This window comes from Bos mutus, chromosome 7, assembly GCF_027580195.1.
Source record: "Bos mutus isolate GX-2022 chromosome 7, NWIPB_WYAK_1.1, whole genome shotgun sequence".
NCBI classification, from domain to species: domain Eukaryota; kingdom Metazoa; phylum Chordata; class Mammalia; order Artiodactyla; family Bovidae; genus Bos; species Bos mutus.
Window position 1 is genome coordinate 66970044 of NC_091623.1, and position 21925 is coordinate 66991968.

The window sequence follows — 21925 nt, forward strand, 5'->3', positions numbered from 1 at the left end:
TTGGGGTTAGCAGAAGTACGCTTTTACAGATTGAATGGATAAATAAGGCCCTACTTTATAATAGCACAGAGAAACAATACATTCAATATCCTATGATAAACCATAACGGAAAAGAATATTTTTTTACAAATATACATATGTGTATAACTATATCACTTTGTTGTACAGCAGTAATTAACACAATACTATAAATCAACTATACTTCAATTAAAAAAAAAAATGACACTTTGGTAAAACCGATACGTACTTCTCCCTGAGAATTTTTCAATATAACCTTCACATCTTCGCCAGTGCCCCAAGAGTTCTGGTTCTTCCAGATGAGGTCGGTGGGAGGACTGGCTGTGACACCGGCATTCGCAGCCCAGATCTGGGAAAGAGAAAGGAAATCAAATCAGTCTATGCACAGCCCTGCTCTCCCACGTGCCAATAACATAATGATGAGACTTTTTAACATCTTGTAAGAGGAGTGATTCTAGAATTTCCAGGACTATGACCTAGCTTCAGCCTTGCTATATTAACCAGTTATGTTTCCAAGAGCCACAGAGCTCATCCAGACCTCAGCTTCCCCATCTAATAAGTAAAAATGCTGCTACAAGGACTAGATTCATATCCTAGCTCTCCTAACATGTCAGCTCACCTTGATCAAGCTACCTTACTTTTACCCTCCAATGGGACAGAAATGGTACTGTTAATACATGGGACTACTGTGAAGGAAAATGATGACCCAGAAAGAGGAGCTGAAGCTGAAACCCCAATACTTTGGCCACCTGATGCAAAGAGCTGACTCATTTGAAAAGACCCTGATGCTGGGAAAGATTGAGGGCAGGAGGAGAAGGGGACGACAGATGATGAGATGGTTGGATGGCATCACCGACTCAATGGATATGGGTTTGGGTAGACTCCAGGAGTTGGTGATGGACAGGGAGGCCTGGTCTGCTGCGGTTCATGGGGTCGCAAAGAATCACACACGACTGAGCAACTGAACTGATAAAGAGGAGATGGCTGACTCAATGAATATAAGCTCTCACTGCCAACACTCTATTATTCTATGGGTCTTATGAGCCATCCTTCCATGTAGAGCCTTCTGCCCTGCTCCAGTGGGATCCTCCAGCTGCCTACAGCAGGAACTGAGGAGATGACTAACTTCTCTAGCAATCTCTGCAGCAGACAGCCTATCTAGAATACGGTAATGGAAAGTGGTACATACCCAACTAGGGACAGTGTCATAATATCCCAGAATGTCTGAGACTGAATTCCAAAAAGAAGTCAGGAAACAGAAAATCACTCATTATTCAATGGAAAACATGACTGCTATCGAAACAGACAAAACAAACAAAAGAAATATTTCCCTTTTCCTAAACAAGGTAATTCTGCAATATTTTAATGTATTTACTGGCAGAAGAGTACTGGTAGAATAGAGAAAACTTGAAAGTTAGAAAACCTGGGTTTGAATTATGGACATATATGTGTGATATGTGATGTGATAGTCCCTCAATCATGTCTGACTCTTTGCGACCCCATGGATTGTAGCCTGCCAGGCTCCTCTGTCCATGGAATTCTCCAGGCAAGAATACTGGAGTAGGTAGCCATTGCCTTCTCCATGGGATCTTTTGACCCAGGGATCAAACCCAGGTCTCCTATGTCTCCTGCATTGCAGGCAGATTCTTTACCAGTGAGCATAACACTACACCTCTACAAACCTCTGTAGGGACACTATGACCAGTCCTGATCTTTCCAAAAGACCATATGAAAACAGATAGCAAAGTTTTGTACTCCATACATTGTTTAGGAACATAAAGGGCCATACAATGGCAAAATGAAGACTGGAGATGGTATAAGCTGGTATCTTTTTAAATGGGGAGAAAACTTTATCAACTACTAATTAGGAGAAACCCCTTTCCTCTTTAGCTCCTTTGAAGCTTCCAAATCTTCCATCAGCTTTATAAATGGAAAAGGGCAGAGAGCATTTACTAGGATAAAACTGAAAAAAAGAACTAGATCCAGGCTGACCTTCGGGTTTTGTGGAATATTAATCTAACCTCAAGCTATACTTTTCACTATTCCATATGGAATCATACACTTAATCTAGTGTTAATAATAATAATAACACATCAGTAACCTTACTGGGTAATTTAACCTAAAACTAATATGTCCTAGAGCTGTACTGTTCAACATGGTAGTCATATGAAGCTTGTGAGCACTTGAAACATGGCTAGTAAGTATAAAGATTTAGTTAAAAAAAAAAAGTAAAATATCTAGTATTTTTTCTATTGATCATGATATAATAATGAATTGGTGAAATGATAATATTTTACATACACTGAGTTAAATAAAAGATAGTTCTAAAATTAATTTCACCTTTCTTTTTCACTTGTTTTAAATGTGGCTACATGAAAATTTCAAATTACATATGTAGTTCCCTTACTTCGGGTCTAGAGTTTTAAACTGATCTTTGCTATTGCCTTGTCTTGTACAATTTTACAGGAAGATTACTTATCACTACCATGTTCCACAGAGCTTCGTAACACATTTAATGCCAGTTAACAAATGAAAAAAAAAAAAGTATTACTTATGTGAAAACTGATTTCTCCCCTAGATCCACAGAATATATATATATATTTAGTCACTGAGGAACTACATTCAGTGGAAAAAGCAGATGACTGGCCTAACGGTTTTATACTACTTTAAAGAGATAAAGAGCACACTCAAATCTGAAAATTCTGAATTAAAATGTCAGATTCTTTCCAACACATTATGCAGCTTCCACATAACACACAATAGGACTGAGCAATTTTGTCTCACTATAATAATCACAGAAGAGAAGAAAAGACAGTGTGGTTAGGGTATGTTCCCATTTTCACCAATTATTACAAAATTAGCATCTGATATTTTCATAATGTGGTGGCAAGTTCTATGAATACATTTTTTAAAAGAGAAGTTCTAACCTATTTGAAGCTTTGATATTCAATACTAAGTAAGGTTTGCATCAATCATAAAATATTAAACATTTAATATTTTTTAAAAAGAACTGATAAAAGGACAGCCACTTCAACATTCTTTACAGATGAAAACAGTGACTTCTTTAAAATCTGTATCAAACTTAACATATTTTGTTTGCTAAGTCTCCTTACTGAGTAAAAACAAAGGAATTGTGTGTTTGCTCAAGGGAAAATATTTCTCTAAAAAGTGAGTCAGTAATACTTAGTAATGATTACATATGTGCAACTGCAGAACACAACCACAAAGCACCATTTAGAATTCAAAGCAGAGTCAGAAGGACACGAAGCCCGTCGCCCTCTAAATCTTGACAGCTTAGATATCTGAAAGACCACCCTGATCTTGCTAAAATATTATGTCTAGAGAATGATACTTAACAGTACCTATCACCTAGCTGTGTTCAGTCGCTAAGTGGTGTCCAACTCTTTGTGACCCTGTGAACCGCAGCATGCCCAGCTTCCTGTCCTTCACTGTCTCCTGGAGTTTGCTCAAACTCATATCCACTGAGTCAGTGATGTTATCCAACCATCTCATCCTCTGTTGCCCCCTTCTCTTGCCCTCAATCTTTCCCAACATCAGAGTCTTTTCCAATGAGTCCACTCTTCTTTGGCGCTTAAGTGCCAAAGTATTGGAGCTTCAGCACCAGACCTTCCAATGAATATTCAGGGTTGATTTCCTTTGGGATTGACTGGTTTGATCTCCTTGGAGTCTCCAAGGGACTCTCAAGAATCTTCTCCAACACCACAGTTTGAAAGCATCAATTCCTTGGCGTTCAGCCTTCTTTATGATCCAACTCTCACATTCATAAATGACAATGGAAAAACCATAGCTTTGACTAAACAGACCTTTGTGGGCAAAGTGAAGTCTCTGCTTTTTAATACACTGCCTAGGTTTGACATAGCTATTCTTCCAAGGAGCAGGCACCTTTTAATTTCATGGCTACAGTCACCATCCACACTGATCTTGGAGCCCTAGTAACTTTTGTTAAAACAAGTCCGTACACCAACCTCAGAGATGGTAACTAAGAGTGAGGTAGACACCACCAGTCTAGACACCAAAACACTATCCAGATGATACTGATCCTCACCTAAGGCTAAAGACTGCTGATTTAAGGCATACCTCAGCATTAATAGATCACCTCCTAACAGTTCTTTATGCCAAGTAGTATCTCCTGCATTACACTGGGCTACCAGGTAACACTCAAGAAGCAACAGTTTTTTTTGTTGTTTTTCTTTCGTGGGGAGACAAGCAGGGATGGGTGGGGGGAATCGGCTGGTAATATCTGCTAGAGTAGATAAAACTATTTCAGAGGCCAATTCTTTCACTTTTAACAGTCAATTACCATCTCAAAAACACAGAATTTTTTAAATCTTTGGTAGCACTTGTAATTCCCTAATAATGTCAAAAACGTTTTAATGCCCATATCTAAACTGTCTCTTTAAACCAAAATGGTTTCAATTACTTTAATTATTGGTTAAGATAATGAAATTAAGTGATGACTAAATTAACTTACTGTAACAGTCTGGCCTGCCTTCAGCACATATCTTGAGGTATATTTGTAACTCACTGATGTGTCTCCAATTTTTCTGATCATCTCCCAGCCTCCCATTGGTTGGTCCTATTGAAAAAAAAAAAAAAACCAAGGTCACTTCAAATATACAAAAAGTTAGGGAATAATCAAATAAATCAATCCATAGGCAGTTAAACTAAGACAACTTTATGACTGTCTTCCCATGGTTCCTATTTTCCCTCCTATAAAAAGAAAACATGGTTTTGTCATTCAGCAAAACAGAAACTTTGACAATGCTGCAATCTTAATTATTAAGGTGTGTGATCTTAAAGAGGGCAAAACTGGAAGAAAAGAGATGTAAACCAAACTAAATGCTCATATTCAATGCTAGATTAGGTGCATAATTTAAATTTACAACATCATCTCGCTGAATAACTACCATTTCACACATCGAATTTTTGACCACCATAAGCTTTTATTTATTTATTTATTTTTAAAAATCACTTATTTATTTGGCTGTGCCGGATGTTAGTTGCATGTAGGATCTTTAGTTGTGGCATGTGAGCTATTAGATGTAGCATATGGGATCTAGTTCCTTGATGGGGGATTGAACCTGGGCCCCCTGCATTGGGAACACAGAGTCTTAGCCACTAGACCACCAGGGAAGTCCCTGCCATAAGTTTTTAAAATATAGACACATAAAGCCTAGAAAGAGAAGGAAGAAAATACACCCTTTTCTTCCCACATCTGTACCACTTGTGCCCATATTTAACACTTATCTTAAAGCATAAGAGGCTCAAAAAGGGTTAATAACATAATGAGCCAGTCCCAAGCGCTGGCTTTCAATGTTAGCCCGTAGGCTGCCCAGAGCTGCCTGACTCCTAAGGAGCAGTTCAGGGTATTAAAGCAATTAGCTGCACTAATTTATTTATATCCATCTCTTACTCAAAGACAGGAATAAACAAGGCTCAGAGCCAGCTCCAGAACAGCTCCAAAAAGGGCGGCGATGCCTCCTGTAACACAGCCAAACTACTACAACGGAGCAGCAGAGGCTCCCCCGTCCTTCAGTTTCTAAAGTCGTGACTGAGAGGGCCTAGAGCCTGTGCTGCTCTGTATCAGAACCACTAAAGCTCCTTTGCCCATCCCAAGTATGTATTCATCCACACACAAGACAGTTTTAATAGCTTTGAGGAGAAAAGAAGTCACTTCACAGACATTTTACAAATCCTGAACGTGCTTCTGAAAGTGCAGTCCATTCCACTGTACCTGCCTCTTCATGGCCCCAGCTCAAAAGTTCAGGATTCCCTGCTATGAATATTTTATGTTTACTTTTAAATAATTTCAAGATTGGGCTTCATACTATTCCTAGTGCATATTAAATCAACAGTGTTCATTCATTTATTTACAGAGAAAAACACTCCTAACATGTGTCAGAGCCTGGGCTCATATTTCCTCCCTTTCATAAAGCTAATAGCTGTGAAAGAATATCAACGCAATCTATCTTCTTCACAATTCTGGCTAGGACAGAGAATATTAATAATTCATCCTTAGGAAGGCCACGGTGACAAAATGACCGGGTAAGAAAAAAATCCCTGGCTCTCTAAAGAAGAGCTAATGAATAAAATTTTTAAACCACCAAGTGCACCATCCCTCTTCCTTTTCCTATTCAAGTTTATGCTACACTTCATGAATTTGGGTTAAAAAGGAGAGGGAAACTCTTATATCATGAAGATGACTGAATCCAAATAAAGGCTGAGGAGTTATTACAATTGCAAGACATACCCCCAATTAGCAAAACCTCTCTGGACAAAAAGGGGGTCTGTGTTTTCACCTGTTCCGAAGTGTTCTTCAAGCGGATAAATTTTCCATCAACATCTATCTCTTCAATGCAGACATTCCCAGTGGCTGAGGCAGAATGGGAGATGCTGACACTACTGCTGGCCTCAGATTCTTCCACGTCCACTCTCTTCCGCTTTCCTCTGGTGGTACGCACGCTGCGACTCGAGGATGCGCGTGACACTGTTACACGGGAAGAAGGGCTTGGAGAGAGCTTCAATCTACATGGGAGAAATAAAACGTTCCAATTATGAAACACATATGCTCTTCCTATCTTAATGCACATGCATTACTAAAGCACAACATTAATGACGATCTGCAAAAGCCAACGTACATCTTAACAAAAAGAAACTTATTTGCGCTACAATGTCCACTATCAACATTCTTTTTAAAAATTATTATCTGAATGTTTTAGCTAAGAAAAGACCACAATCATAATGCACAGTTTGGAAAACTGGGAGAGGGGTTGGTGAGAGGTTGGGGGGAACAACTCATCCACCATCACCCCACCACAACCACTGTTACATTTAGTATACTTTCCATAATTTTTTCAAACCTGCATTTTCTGTTTACAAAATTACAATCACAGTGTGTGCAATATTGAAATTAAATGTCTTTTTGTTCTAAGTGAGATACTTGCCCTTTGGAACTTTTTCTCAGAAAAGGTTTAAAAGGATTTATACACTAACCAGATTTGAAAAGTACACAGTCTCTTTCAGCAAATCTGGTATTTTGCAGCATCCCTGCGTGCATGCGTGCTCAGTCATGTCTGACTCTCTGCAACCCCATGGACTGCAGCCCGCCAAGATCCTCTGTCCATGGGATTTCCCAGGCAAGAATACTGGAGTGAGGTGCCATTTCCTACTCCAGGAGATCCTCCCAACCCAGGGGTTGAACCCATGTCTTCTGCAGCTCCTGCACTGGCAGTGGGATTCTTCACCACTGAGCCACCTGGAAGTCATTTTGCAGCATGTTAAATTATCAAAACATTTAAAATCCCAAAAGAGAAATGGTATCCTTTCACAGTTCATCATTTAAAATAATAATAATACTAAGACTGCTTGTACATCTTCTGTTGTTGATGAAGAAGTAAGATCTATTACTACCTACCTCTACACCTAGATATTAAAAAAAAAGAGAGAGAGAGAAAAAATATTTAGAGTTGTCCTAATTGTTTTTTTTAAAAAAAATCCTATTTACTTTTCTTCAAATAGAAAGGGTGGGGACAAAAAGTAGACTATGAGGCAGAGTGACAAGCAAGTTACATACCTCTCTTCTTCACCTTCTAGGAGTTTCCTATAAGCACTAATTTCCATGTCCAGGGCTAACTTGACATCAAGAAGTTGTTCATAATCGTTCAACTGTTGCTGCATCTGATCACGTATTTCCGCCATCTCTCTCTCTTTGTCAGACAGCATGCGGCGAGAGTTGTCTCTTTCTTTAGCAAGCAAGTCCTCCAACTCTTGAATCCTCTCCAAACATGCTCTAGACTGAAGATTCAAGGGAACACATTTACTTTCTAGGAACATTCCAACATTAGCACAACCCTAGCACAGCTATTTTAAAACATTTCCTGACCTGGAACAAATCCAATCTCTTAACATCAGAATTCAAGAACATTTTTATTTTAAGAAATTAAAAAACAAAATTCCTCCAATACAAAATACAACTCTTAGGAAAGTTTTGTCTTATAAAAAGGCTAGGAAAAGACATTCATCTAATGTGTCATAAATATACATATAATTTTTGTTTGACCAAATGAAACAAAATTTTAAGCTGTAGTTTTAGTAAAACAGTCTGGCTCCCCTACAAAGCATTCGGCTCAAAAGTATAAAGTAACAAAAACAAAGAATTAAAAGAAAACTCATTGACAAAAGAAACTGAGTATCTTAATTCAGAAACTTAACAAAAGAGATTCTAGTTACCACTTCAGAAATGGTGTGCTTTCCCACACTCTATCAGCATGCAAATACCATATGATATAATATAGTCTGTAAATATTATTGTAAACATGGAAACCTCATATTTGGTATTAAAAAAAAATGAAAAATTACACCTCCTACACAAGAAGGTTCATCTTAGAAACCTTGTCGTTCACCAGGTAATCACTCATCTGCACATCTCCAAAACAGAATTCATCTCCCTAACCTCAGAAAACGACCACGGTAATCAACTCCAAAAGACTGATGTAGAGCTTAGGCCCTTAAATCACAAGTAGTATGCATCAAAGCAGGAGGGAAAGGGCACATACTGTGCAAAAGTGAAATCTAGAAGGCTAAAGATAAAAAGGATCTCTATTCCTTGCAGAAACATTACACTCTAGCTAGTGAATTTATTTCACACAGGGATATAGGTTAAATAATTTGAAACTGCTTTACATGTAGACTGAAGCTGGACAAATAAGCAAACGGGATGGCAGAAACCAGGCTTCTTACTCTCAGAGAAAGAAGTTATAGGTAAGCAAGGAAGGAAGCCTAAAGTGAACCCAGTGGTACAGGGTTAGAGTCCCAGACATCTGTGTAAATGCGTGGTTACCTTAATATAAATACAAGTGGACAGAGATACAATTACAGATAAGCATGTAAACATGGGTTAGCATATACACATTTACCTAGTTCTGCCCACAGCAGGCCTAGAAACAATGACACCCCAATACCAATGAGCATACCCAGGGCCCAGAACTTGCTTTCTAGATACCACTCTCCAGTAAAAAGAACCAGAGCTCCCTAAAGAAACAGCTGATACCAGTGCTGAGACAGGGAAAATACACGATGAGCCTGGAGCATATTACAGAACCATAAAAAAAAGAAGTGCTCCAAAAAGTGGGGAACGTGGTAACCAATCTGACAAAACTCCTCAAAGCCAAAGCTGAAACAATCTGAGCCAATAATCTAGTATCCACATATAATCCAAATTATAAAAAGATTTCCCTGAGCCCATACTGACAGAAACCAAGGAATGCATAAATAAATACACAAATAGGGGAAGAAGAGATGAATCTTCACAAAAGCATTCCATTTAACAAAGATGAATACTCTCTTCAGAATGTGACGCATAATTCCTGCTCTTTATCCTTGAAAACAGGCTGGACTCGGTGACTTACTTCCTAAAAGCAGAGTAAGGAAACACAAAAATACTAACTTACAGTTGGGAAACCTGGCAAACGTCTTAGCCAATGATGAAGGTTATCACCATCAATGATGTGTGTATGTCACGTAATCCCTGATATAATGTAACAAGAAGGGCACTTAAAATCCATATCTCCAGGCTAATCATAAGAAAAGCATCAGATAAACTTAAGATTGGGGGACAGCCTACAGGATACCTGGCCAGCTCTTCTTAAGATGTCAAGGTCATGAAAAACAAAAAAAGTCTAAAAAAAAACTGTCACTGACTAGAGGAGACTAGGGAGATCTGTGGTATCCTAAAACAGAAAAAGAACAGTAACAGAAAATCTGGTAAAATCCAAATAGTCTAGAGTCTAGTTGACAATAATGTACCAATGGCAATGTCTCAGTTTTGACAAATGAACCACAGCCATCTAAGATACTAACAAAGAAGGAAGACTGGGAAGGGAGCTAAGGGAGCTGTGTGCACCAGCTTTCCAACTTCCCTACAAATTTACAATTATGCCAAAATAAAAATGTTATTTAAAAAATAATCAACCAATGAATTCATTAAAATCCAGAGACATTCTATATCAGAAGCTCTCAAGAGAGATGCTAAACAAAATCCTGCCTCAGAGAACTGTATTTGCAAAAAAAAAAAAGGCTATAAATTGAGAAATCCATTTTTTCCCTTTCTCAGGGTTCTTATATTTTCTTTCCTCCAAAATAAAAAGCAGTTAAGTGTAAAATGTATGTTCTTTGGGAATTTCCTGGCACCCCAGTGATCAGGACTCTGTGCTTCCATTGCAGGCGGCACAGGTGTGATCCTGGGTCAGGGAACAAAGCTTTCTCATGCAGCGCAGCCTAAAAATAAGCTAAGTAAAATGTCTCCTCTTCAATCAATCTCTTTATTTTTATGTATCAGGTGGGAGAGTCAGATGGGCAACAATGTCTAATCTGAAGAGACATAAATCACCCAAGATTCAGAGAAAACTTTCAGCCTCCATCTGTAAAGGCCAAAATGTACTCTATTTGTCCACCTTAGATGTTACAGGGTTCTGTAAGAGGGAAAAATCAAAATCTAGGTATAAATAAGCTTTAAAGTTACTCTGAATCATTTTGTATTTTTAAACAGAAATATTTAAATGTAATTTAAATAGCTGCACTACACCTGCTTCATAGTGAAATACAAAGAATACAACAGGAGAGATAGATCTAGATCCTTCTTCCTGATTCTGCCACTAAACAACACACCTCACTAAACTGGTACCATTATGAAAACGAAGAGGTCCAACTAGACTATCTGTAAGATTCTGCCTCAAAACTCTAAATCTGTACTACTCAATTCTAATGGTGTCGGGTTCTCTTTGTTTTAAAATACATAATTGTACCAGTTTATTATAATCTAGCTCTGGCAGAAATTTCCAGAATGTGGGTGTTAGAAAAACAAAAAATAAAGGTGCTTTCAAAGTGCCACTAAATTCTTCTGCAACTCAAACAGACCCTGACCAACTCAATAATTTGGCCAAAGTCAAAAATCTAAATAGAAATGAAAGAAAAGCTGTAAGCAATATATGAAATGCCTAATTACAAAACATAACAGTGCTGCTATATTACATAAAAATATTTTCTAAGTCACCATTTTAAAGGCTATATCAATTGTAAGTAAAACTAAGAACTACTTTATTAACATGAGTCACATAACCAAAGAGGAAATTCTATGGCCTAACACGCAGCATGACGAAATCGATGACTCCACAGCAAATACTCTAAAACAAAAATTTAGAGATGTCTTTTTCTTTTTAATGATCTAAGGCTAAAATTCATTAACCAAAGAAGATATTCCTCAAGATATATTATTTATCATAAAATTTGATACCAGAAAGGATCACTCTCCACCCCGCTGACAGAGAAATTTAAAACTATCTGGCTGAAGCAGGCACTCCTCTCCTATTTCCTAAGGAAGGAGCTCTTCAAAACACTGAGGGCCCTGCCTAACACTGGGCCTGTTTAAGAGCTGCTAACCTGATGCGAAGAAATGACTCACTGGAAAAGACCCTGATGTTGGGGAAGATTGAAGGCAGGAGGAGAAGGAAGGGGATGACAGAGGATAAGATGGTTGGATGGCATCACCGAGGATAAGATGGTTGGATGGCATCACTGACTCAATGGACATGAGTTTGAGCAAGATCTGGGAGTTGGTGATGGACAGGGAAGCCTGGTGTCCTGCAGTCCACAGGGTCACAAAGAGTCAGACATGACTGAACTAAACTGAACTGAACCTGAAGTTAACCAAAAAACTTGCAATGATAGGAACATAACTAACAGGCAAACAGGGAAAGAGCCCTGGACCTGAGTCAGAAGACATAGCTACCAAATTTCAGAGCCTATTGCTATTCACTACAGATGATGACTGCAGCCATGAAATTATAAGACGCTTACTCCTTGGAAGGAAAGTTATGACCAACCTAGATAGCATATTCAAAAGCAGAGACATTACTTTGCCAACAAAGGTTCGTCTAGTCAAGGCTATGGTTTTTCCTGTGGGCATGTATGGATGTGAGAGTTGGACTGTGAAGAAGGCTGAGCGACGAAGAATTGCTGCTTTTGAACTGTGGTGTTGGAGAAGACTCTTGAGAGTCCCTTGGACTGCAAGGAGATCCAACCAGTCCATTCTGAAGATCAGCCCTGGGATTTCTTTGGAAGGAATGATGCTAAAGCTGAAACTCCAGTACTTTGGCCACCTCATGTGAAGAGTTGACTCATTGGAAAAGACCCTGATGCTGGGAGGGATTGGGGGCAGGAGGAGAAGGGGACGACAGAGGATGAGATGGCTGGATGGCATCATTGACTCGATGGGACGTGAGTCTGAGTGGACTCCGGGAGTTGGTGATGGACAGGGAGGCCTGGTGTGCTGCGATTCTTGGGGTCACAAAGAGTAGGACACGACTGAGCTACTGATCTGATCTGATCTGATCTGAAGTGCCATTCACCTCACCTGTAAAACATCCACACCTAGCATAAGTGCATTAAGCATCAGCCCCTGCCCCAACCTCCTAAAAGATAGGGAAATGTAAAACTGAGGGAGAGGGAATAACCAGAATACCATTTATTAAATGGAGAAAAGTAGTAAATATCAACTCAGGGTAAAAACAGACAGGACTATCTTTGGAAAGGTATCTATTAAATGGGGCAATGGAAAAAAGATGGTTAATTCTTAAAAGAAAATCTTTGAAGAGAGTAAGGTATAAAAAGAAAAACTGCGAACAGTAGAAGAAACCCCTTTGTCAGCTTACAGTCTCTGGGCTGGTCATTAAACTCACCCAGGTCTGTGGTCAGACTGAGTGAACTTAAAGGCCCTTGTCCTTTCAGCTCTTTAACTTTATGTTGTGAATAATGAAGTACATATGATAACAGCAAAGTAAAAACTTGGTTTTAATCAAGTTCTTTTTATATCACCTCGTTTTACACAATAAGGTGTCTTCTAAATTCCTACAATAAATGTCTTCAATTTTGTAATCAGAAAAGGATACGACTATAAACAAAATATTAAAAAAGAAAGCTTTTCTTCTAATAAATTCTAATAAATGAAGAATTAAAAAGTTGACTCTTATATGAAAAATTTAAAACAACAAAACTCCCTCCCTTAAGGAAAACAGAAACTGAAGTTACTGCCTAAGTCTTTAAGATGAGTGGTAGATTATCAACATATCCTGCACACTTATATGGCTATACATGTCCTTTGCATGCATATCGGCATCACCCTTGAACCAAAACCCAGATCTCAGGCAGTGTCCACACCTGCTCATGCAGCCCCTCGAGTGCACTACCACGTACTGACAGCACCCATCAACACACCACAACAGTCCTAAGAAGGTGTGCCAAAGAATGAATGAGTCACTAAATTCTTAGCCAAGATGCAAACTGATGCTGCTTCCTAAGCTACTAACTACTGAGTATTCTAAGCACCAAGGGAGTTTGTCTAGAAACACAAAGCGTTTACCACCCACAAAGAAAGTCCGCAGGCTTTCCTTCATAACAGTTTCTAAATGTGATGAAAAGGAGTATGTTGGGAAGAGCACTGTGTGGAGATCAGACTGCTGGCTGGGTCAGAAAACCAGGCTCCTGGGTTAAGTCCAGAGAATAAGCCGGCAGGTCGTTCCCTCAAAGGCAATTCCCTTAGCTCCAGGTAATCTATTAGGTTAGGAACAACAGTCTCTGCCCAGAGGATGCTTATGCAGTGAGAAATAGAAAAAAACTCTGGGGAGCACTGTGAAACCAGAATTCAAGAAAATACTATCCTCTCTGAAAAGTGATTTCAGGAGGAGCCAAGCAGGTCAACTACCGTGGTGGAGGTAGCCTTCAAGTACAACTCTGAAGCTTAGTTACCTCTTTCTGTAGATTAGAAAGCTGAGACGAGAGGCTCTCAATTCTCATACGACTTTCCATCAGTTCTTCTCTGGCACTATTGACAGTAGAAGTATTCATCTCTGATGACAGTCTGGCATTTTCAAGCTAAGAAAAGAAGCAAACCACAGTCAGTCTTATCTAGTGAATTAGAACAAACAAATGAGGAAGCATGAATCGTCTCAAGATATTTCATTTCAAACCTAAGCCTTGTCAGTAACTAGCTGATGAAACAGGAAAAGCATCATGAAGTTTGCTGATGTGGTATGAATTACCTTAGAAGTTTTTCTGCTTTTTCAGCTCAGTTTCCAATATGGGAGCTTAACAATGCTGATATACGTGGGTTTACCCAAAATTTAGTGCTTCGATATTTTATCCATTATATGTCTAATGTCTCAGATAATGCTGCTAGTAAGCAGACTGAACAGGGGCAATTTAGCCATGGTGGTATCTGTAGGAAAACAAGCGTCACATATCCCTAACCCACCAAATCTGATACAGAATATAAAGCAATAAACAGAAAGTACTAATTAAGAGATTATCTCAAACCAAATAGAAATACTTCCTTTCAGAAGCAAAAAAAAAGCTCCTCTGGTAGAAACAATAGCCCATTCCTCCAAATGCCCATAGCATTCTGTCCTGCCTGTCTTCAGGAATGTCTTCTACGTGTCTCTTCCCTGACTCCCTCTGAGGCCAGAGTCTATGTGACCGACCCATCCTTAGCTTAGCTTCTTCAGTGCCCAGCACGGTGCCAGCACCAAGTAAGGACTGAACAACTAAACGTAGGGATTAAAAGATCACCCTCTCATCAGCCAACTACTACTTCATAAAGTGGATTAAAAGCAATTCGACCAATTTGAGGCCATGCAATGGAAATTATTTTCAACACCTCTATGACTTATTTTCTAAGTCTTCCACTAACTTTTTAATCAAATCATGTAACATTTAACATATTGGGGTAAAATTATTTACTATGAAAGCCTGTACTCGGTGATTTAATAAATTTTTGCATGGTCTCCTGATATAAGAGAGAAGTTTCTATAGTCTTTTTTAAATGAATAATTAGTGGCCAAGGAAGATATATCAGAGACTGTCCATTTGGCCTTTGTTCAAAACAGCCCAAAGTGTGGTGGTCACAATCCATCTACAATGATGACATGCATTCAGAATTAGATGCAGTCCAACAAGGTTAGTACTTGTCATTGAATGAAAAGTTACTTTTAGGTGGCTGGAGTTTAACTAATATAACTTTGACACGAATGATCACTTGGACAAAGAGGTTAAAGACCATACCTTTGGTAAAAATGGAATAATCCTACTTTCTCTGAATAATTTCTAGTTAACGTTTACTTTATAAAAAATTGCTTTCTTAAAGAAAAAAATCAATGTTCTTTATTCATGGAGACCGTAGGAATTCATTTAATAATACCAGAACAAGCCAAACATCAAGCTATGTTCTCAGGGACACTCTGAAACAAACGCATTCAGTGTTTCCCGCCGTCCCGGGCAGCCTGCTCACTTTGGCGTGGTACGTCTGCTCCAGCTCTTCTTTGTATAGCTTGACTTGGGCATCGTGTTGCTCTCTCATCTCATGAAGGGCTTGAGCCAGCTTGTACTCGTACTCAATCTGACGCCCAGAATCCACCTCTACCAAGCGAGTTTCATGCTTCCTTCTGGTCTCATTAATTTCCTAGGAAGAAAACAAAGACATAAAACCAAGTTACTTACCATGGCGGACATCAAGACCATCTGAAGTTTTACACACCAATCTCCTCATGTCTGTCCTGACAAGTGTGTGAAGAGACACTTTTTTGCCTTCATTTTTATGAGAAGATTTTTGAGACAGAACTAATGACAGAAATGGTAGCATCTCAAACCCTAGGAATTTTATGTTTATTTTCAGTAGCACAGCTTTTTATTTCTCTTAAGGCAAGGAATGGCTGGAAGGCTTTACCATGCAATCATGGATACTAGGTATACTGAACAGCAGGTAATTATTTTTCTAAATTGTACTGACAGTAGTACTAAGAATAACTCTGAAAAAAAAATTCCACACAAAAAGTTAGAAACTTATCAGTAAAACTTCAACTAGAAGATTAATGCATAAAATAAAACTTGTCTTAGACATACTAAGAGGCAATGGACAGAGCAAACCAATTTACATGACTCACCCTAATAGCTGGTGATGCTAAGGTATCAACATCAATTGATACAGAATCTTACTGACCATATTACTTTTCTATCTCAAATACATATGACAATTTACTATCAAAGAATAAACATAATAGGCATAATCCTTCACATTAGGTTTTAAGGAATTATCCAAACTAGAATGGCTAGGAACACAAATCCAAGAATAAAATTTCCATTCTAGCTCTGAAAATACAATAGATCTGTCCTTAATGGCAATAATTAAAGAGGCCACAAGAGGGGGATATAAGAACTTCTTGTTCCTGCATCCTCTTGCAGCATGCGGTTTTTCTGAGCATGTCCTCATCTTTCTCTTAACCACAGGAAGATGAGCTGGACAGAATCAGAAAACCAGGGATCAAATTCCAGTTCCGCTACTAGTCTCCTAGGGCTCATATCTATATGAAGTGAATGCTACTTAAATCATAAAAATATGCAAATGAAAGGTTTAGTTCAACCAGTATCAGGTACCTACTAGCCATTTTGCCCTTCATCTGCCTCCCTTCCTCTTCTTGCTGCTTTTCTCCTTCCTCTTACCCCTTAACTGTTCATAATAAGAAACCTAGGTATATTGACTGAATAGAATTTGACCCTCCATGTGAAAAAAAAAGAAATGAGGAATATTTTTTAATTCATTCTCAAAAAGGCAAAACCCCAAAATTCAAAGTTGCTACCCAAACATTCTAAAAATACTAAATTACTTTTTACTGATGTCATTTTTCACTTAGTATTTTACATGAAATAAATGACTTGCAAAGAAAAAACTTCTCAACCTCTGTTTTAAAGATGCAGGAATCTACACAGCTTCAAAACTAAGAAATAATAGATCATGGGCAATTTTAACAAAATGAAACAAAAATGTAAGTCAAGGTAGAGATACTTCAATTTATGAACCGTAGTGAATAATTATATGATAGCAGTCACTGTAATTTATAAGGAGCTTTCACACATAGTATTTGACTTTGATCCTCACCACTTCTTGGGAAAAAAACAGCAAGCACTGATATTTCATTTTTAAATAAGAAACCGACTCAAGAACTGTCCAAAGTTTGGCTGCTTATCCAATGAGTGAGCTTTGTCCCCACAATACCCAGTAAAAATGGTCAATTTCTATTAAATTACTTTTCTCAAACTAAAATTATTTAAGTTCTATAATAAATTCCTATTCTAAAATTGTTAGTCACCATTTTTACATTCAGTTCAGTTCAGTTCAGTCGCTCAGTTGTGTCTGACTCTTTGCGACCCCATGAGTCCCAGCACTCCAGGCCTCCCTGTCCATCACCAAGTCCTGGAGTTCACTCAAACTCATGTCCATTGAGTTGGTGATGCCATCCAGTCATCTCATCCTCTGTCGTCCCCTTCTTCTCCTGCCCCCAATCCCTCCCAGCATCAGGGTCTTTTCCAATGAGTCAACTCTTCGCATGAAGTGGCCAAAGTACTGGAGTTTCAGTTTCAGCATCAGTCCTTCCAATGAACACTCAGGGCTGATCTCCTTCAGAATGGACTGGTTGGATCTCCTTGCAGTCCAAGGGACTCTCAAGAGTCTTCTCCAACACCACAGTTCAAAAGCATCAATTCTTCGGCGCTCAGCCTTCTTCACAGTCCAACTCTCACATCCATACATGACCACTGGAAAAACCATAGCTTTGACTAGACGGACCTTGGTTGGAAAAGTAATATCTCTGCTTTTCAATATGCTATCTAGGTTGGTCATAACTTTCTTTCCAAGGAGTAAGCGTCTTTTAATTTCACGGCTGCAATCACCATCTGCAGTCATTTTGGAGCCCCAAAAAATAAAGTCTGACACTGTTTCCACTGTTTCCCCATCTATTTCCCATGAAGTGATGGGACCGGATGCCATGATCTTTGTTTTCTGAATGTTGAGCTTTAAGCCAACTTTTTCACTCTCCTCTTTCACTTTTATCAAGACGCTTTTTAGCTCCTCTTCACTTTCTGCCATAAGGGTGGTATTATCTGCATATCTGAGGTTATTGATATTTCTCCCAGCAATCTTGAATCCAGCTTGTGCTTCTTCCAGACCAGCATTTCTCATGATGTACTCGCATATAAGTTAAAGAAGCAGGGTGACAATATACAGCCTTGACGTACTCCTTTTCCTATTTGGAACCAGTCTGTTATTACATGTCCAGTTCTAACTGTTGCTTCCTGATCTGCATATGGGTTTCTCAAGAGGCAGGTCAGGTGGTCTGGTATTCCCATCTCTTTCAGAATTTTCTACAGTTTATTGTGATCCACAGTCAAAGGCTTTGGCATAGTCAATAAAGTAGAAATAGATGTTTTTCTGGAACTCTCTTGCTTTTTCCATGATCCAGCGGATGTTGGCAATTTGATCTCTGGTTCCTCTGCCTTTTCTAAAACCAGCTTGAACATCTGGAAGTTCACGGTTCATGTATTGCTGAAGCCTGGCTTGGAGAATTTTGAGCATTACTTTACTAGCGTGTGAGATGAGTGCAATTGTGCGGTAGTTTGAGCATTCTTTGGCATTGCCTTTCTTTGGGATTGGAATGAAAACTGACCTTTTCCAGTCCTGTGGCCACTTCTGAGTTTTCCAAATTTGCTGGCATACTGAGTGCAGCACTTTCACAGCATCATCTTTCAGGATTTGCAATAGCTCAACTGGAATTCCATCACCTCCACTAGCTTTGTTCATAGTGGTGCTTTCTAAGGGCCACTTGACTTCGCATTCCATAATGTCTGGCTCTAGGTGAGTGATCACACCATCGTGATTATCTGGGTCATGAAGCTCTTTTTTGTACAGTCATTTAAGTATTAACTGCATATTCTTTAACCTGCATGTTCTCAAACTCTCTTCAATTTTGAGAAAATACACATGTGCCTTTCTTCAACTGTATTACACTATACGTCTTTTCTGGTAACAGCTGTTACTTTTACCCCTCAAGGCAGAACCACGGAAGTTATGGCCAATAGATGATATTTTTTAATATACACATATAACTATAAACGCTGTGGGTATCCAGCCCCCAATGACTGCTGTGTTCATCTCCTATGTGAGCCCCCTTCCATACTGTATTGTGGTTCGTCTGTGTGATGGGGAGTGACAGTATATCACTTAGGGATTTAGTCTCTACAAGACAATACGGCTTGCCTTGCTCTCTCTCTCACTCATCATCCACTCTTCAGGAATCCCATCATAAGCAGCTCTGACAAAAGAGCCTGGTGGGCTACAATCCATAAGGTTGCAAAGACTGAGCGACTAATATATACACATAAGGAAGCAGATGCTGAACTGGTATCTCCAGACAACAGTTGTGAATGAACTCTGAAGTGTTCCTCCAGACCAGGCTGAAAGCCTGACTATAACCACATGAGACCCTGAAGACAACCATCTAAGTTAAACAGCTCTTAGATCCCTGACCTTGAGAAACTGTAAGATAGTAAAAGTCTGTGATTTTAAGATACTAAATTTTGAAGTAATATATCACTAATACAAACGCTTAAAGAGGTTGATAGTTAATTAACAGCTGTGGCCAGACCTTTTTAAGTTAGATGAAGTAAGTTAAGTTATATTATTGCACAAGTGAAAGTCGCTCAGTCGTGTCCAATCCTTTGTGACCCCATACAGTTTCCATACAGTCCATGGTATTCTCTGGGCCAAAATACTGGAGTGGGTAGCTGTTCCCTCATCCAAGGGATCTTCCCAACCTAGGGATCAAACCCAAGTCTCCCCCATTGCAGGCAGATTATTTATCAGCTGAGCCACCAGGGAAGTCCAAGAATACTGGAGTGGGTAGCCTATCCCTTCTCTAGCCGATCTTCCCAAACCAGGAATCAAACCAGGGTCTCCTGCGCAGGTGGATTCTTAACCAACTGAGCTATCAGGGAAACCCTAAATGAAGTAAAAGCTTATAAATTTACCATAACACCTTCAATTCTTACATGCAGCCTTTTTAGCAACAGTGCCTTAAATCCTTTGCCCACAGAATTCTTCCCATTTTTTCACATGTATGGTTTATAACAAAGCCTTTTGGGATCCCTCCATTTCTTAAAGAAGAAAAATTATATATAATTACCTCCTCATACATGTTTTTACGAAACTCCAAGTCCTCAGTAAGGCTCTGACAGCGATTCTCCAAATCCACTTTAAGTAAAGTTTCATCTGCTAACTGTTTCTTCGCAGCAGCTAAAGAGGCTTCCAACTAATAGAAGGAAAAAGAACTAATGAAAATTATACAGCAATCATTTAGTAATGAATTTAATAGATACCGATGGATTGAATCAAGTCAAGTATTACAATTTCTATATATTTGTCAATCTATGAGAGTCCCTCATGATAATATTTATCACAGAACTGTGGGTTCAACTGCTGGTCCCACCCACAGAGTGTCACATCAAAACACCCCTCAAATCTGGTAAATAGCAACGGGGGATGAAGAGATACCTATGGCTTACGTTTCAAAACTCAAACGAATTATTTTAGCTACCAATTTGATTTTTTTCCTGTGTGGAGAGCACCATTAAGACATCTTCTCTCTTTTTACCCTACATTTTGGTACAATAATGAAATAAGCTGTGAGATCAAGAAACGAATGAACACAAGCACAACAGAGAGGAGGAATAGCAGCAACAAGATCTGCACAGGCCAGACACAGTGACTGAGAGGTGAGGGTGCTTCACATGCCAAATAGCTCAGGTCTATGCAGGGGTAACCACCACTCCCCCGCCCCTGACCAAAATAACTCAATACATTTTTTAAGATAAAAAGCATAAAACAAGTTTTACAATCAAGACAGATGGGGCATTTAACCTGCGAAATACAGCTCAAGAGCAGAGTCTAACTTACCTGGGCGATCTGATCCTTCAGATCTTCCAAATCACTCTCTAAACTTTTCTTATCACCAAGTGCAGTCGCCAAAGCTGCATCTTTCGAATTCAGCGCTGCTTCATATTCTCGAAGCTTGATCTGGGCTCCATTAAGATCAGATTCTTTCTTAGCATAACTGCAAAACATTTGAGAAAGTGCAAGACATCATATTATAGCCCAACTAAACCATTCTCCCTCCCTGTTTAAGGGGGAAACAAAAGAGGAGGCAATTTAAACAAAGGCTGCCATAAGCTACTAAAATCACAGGAGTGATTGGGGAACACTCTATCTAGAGTGCTATCTTTGGTGGATAACAACTTCTTCCTTCAACGACCGCCCTTCTCTGATTAGCAATGACTCTAGGTGTAAGATGTCCAGAGGCCCAATGTATCAGAATCTGGTTGTCTCTGAGGGAGAACACAAGCCTTCTTGTTTTATAAAGAGGTGTCTATATGATTCACTAAAACTTTTCTGAAGAAATGAAAACTTGCTATTTTTAAATACAATGAATATTAAAAATCAAGACATACAGGAGACAAATCAAGATAAATGATGAGATTTTAAATAAATGAAAAGTTACTTCAAAAAGTAAAGTTATGACTTGTTAATATATATTGATAGATACTTCTTTGACATTACCTAAGAACTGATCCCAAGCTTGCAAGTAGTTTCCATTTCTTACACAAGAGGTGGTTTTAAAACTTCCTTAACTACAAATAAGGGCCTTCCTAGTATTTTGAAGAAAATAATTTTTTCAGTTTATACTAATAACTATCCAAAATGAAACTAGAATGAAAGTGTATTTTACTTCTAATTATCACTTTTTATTAAATGGAGTTCTACATTATAAAATTAAGATTCCTTTAGGATATAGTTTGTCAAATAATTATATTATAAAGATCAGTATTTTTAATGCAAATAATTCCATTATCATTAATAGGTCATATTGGAAAAGTCTTAATAATATAAAAACTCTCAATATATATTCTTAATTAAAACTACTATTATAGAGAAGTACTTCTAATACTGATGTTT

At 38.6% G+C, this 21925-nt stretch overlaps 1 protein-coding gene across 1 annotated transcript in view; it reads right to left on the reverse strand.

Moving 5' to 3' along the window:
- Positions 1-21925, reverse strand: part of LMNB1 (lamin B1) — a 52784-nt gene that overhangs the window by 8009 nt on the left and 22850 nt on the right. The window contains exons 2-9 of the mRNA XM_005887400.3: positions 20870-21026; positions 20100-20225; positions 15377-15547; positions 13840-13965; positions 7613-7833; positions 6339-6564; positions 4511-4615; positions 248-367 (exon numbers count right to left, since the gene is read on the reverse strand). Coding sequence (XP_005887462.3) covers positions 248-367; positions 4511-4615; positions 6339-6564; positions 7613-7833; positions 13840-13965; positions 15377-15547; positions 20100-20225; positions 20870-21026 — 1252 coding nt within the window. The remainder of the gene's footprint in view (positions 1-247; positions 368-4510; positions 4616-6338; positions 6565-7612; positions 7834-13839; positions 13966-15376; positions 15548-20099; positions 20226-20869; positions 21027-21925) is intronic.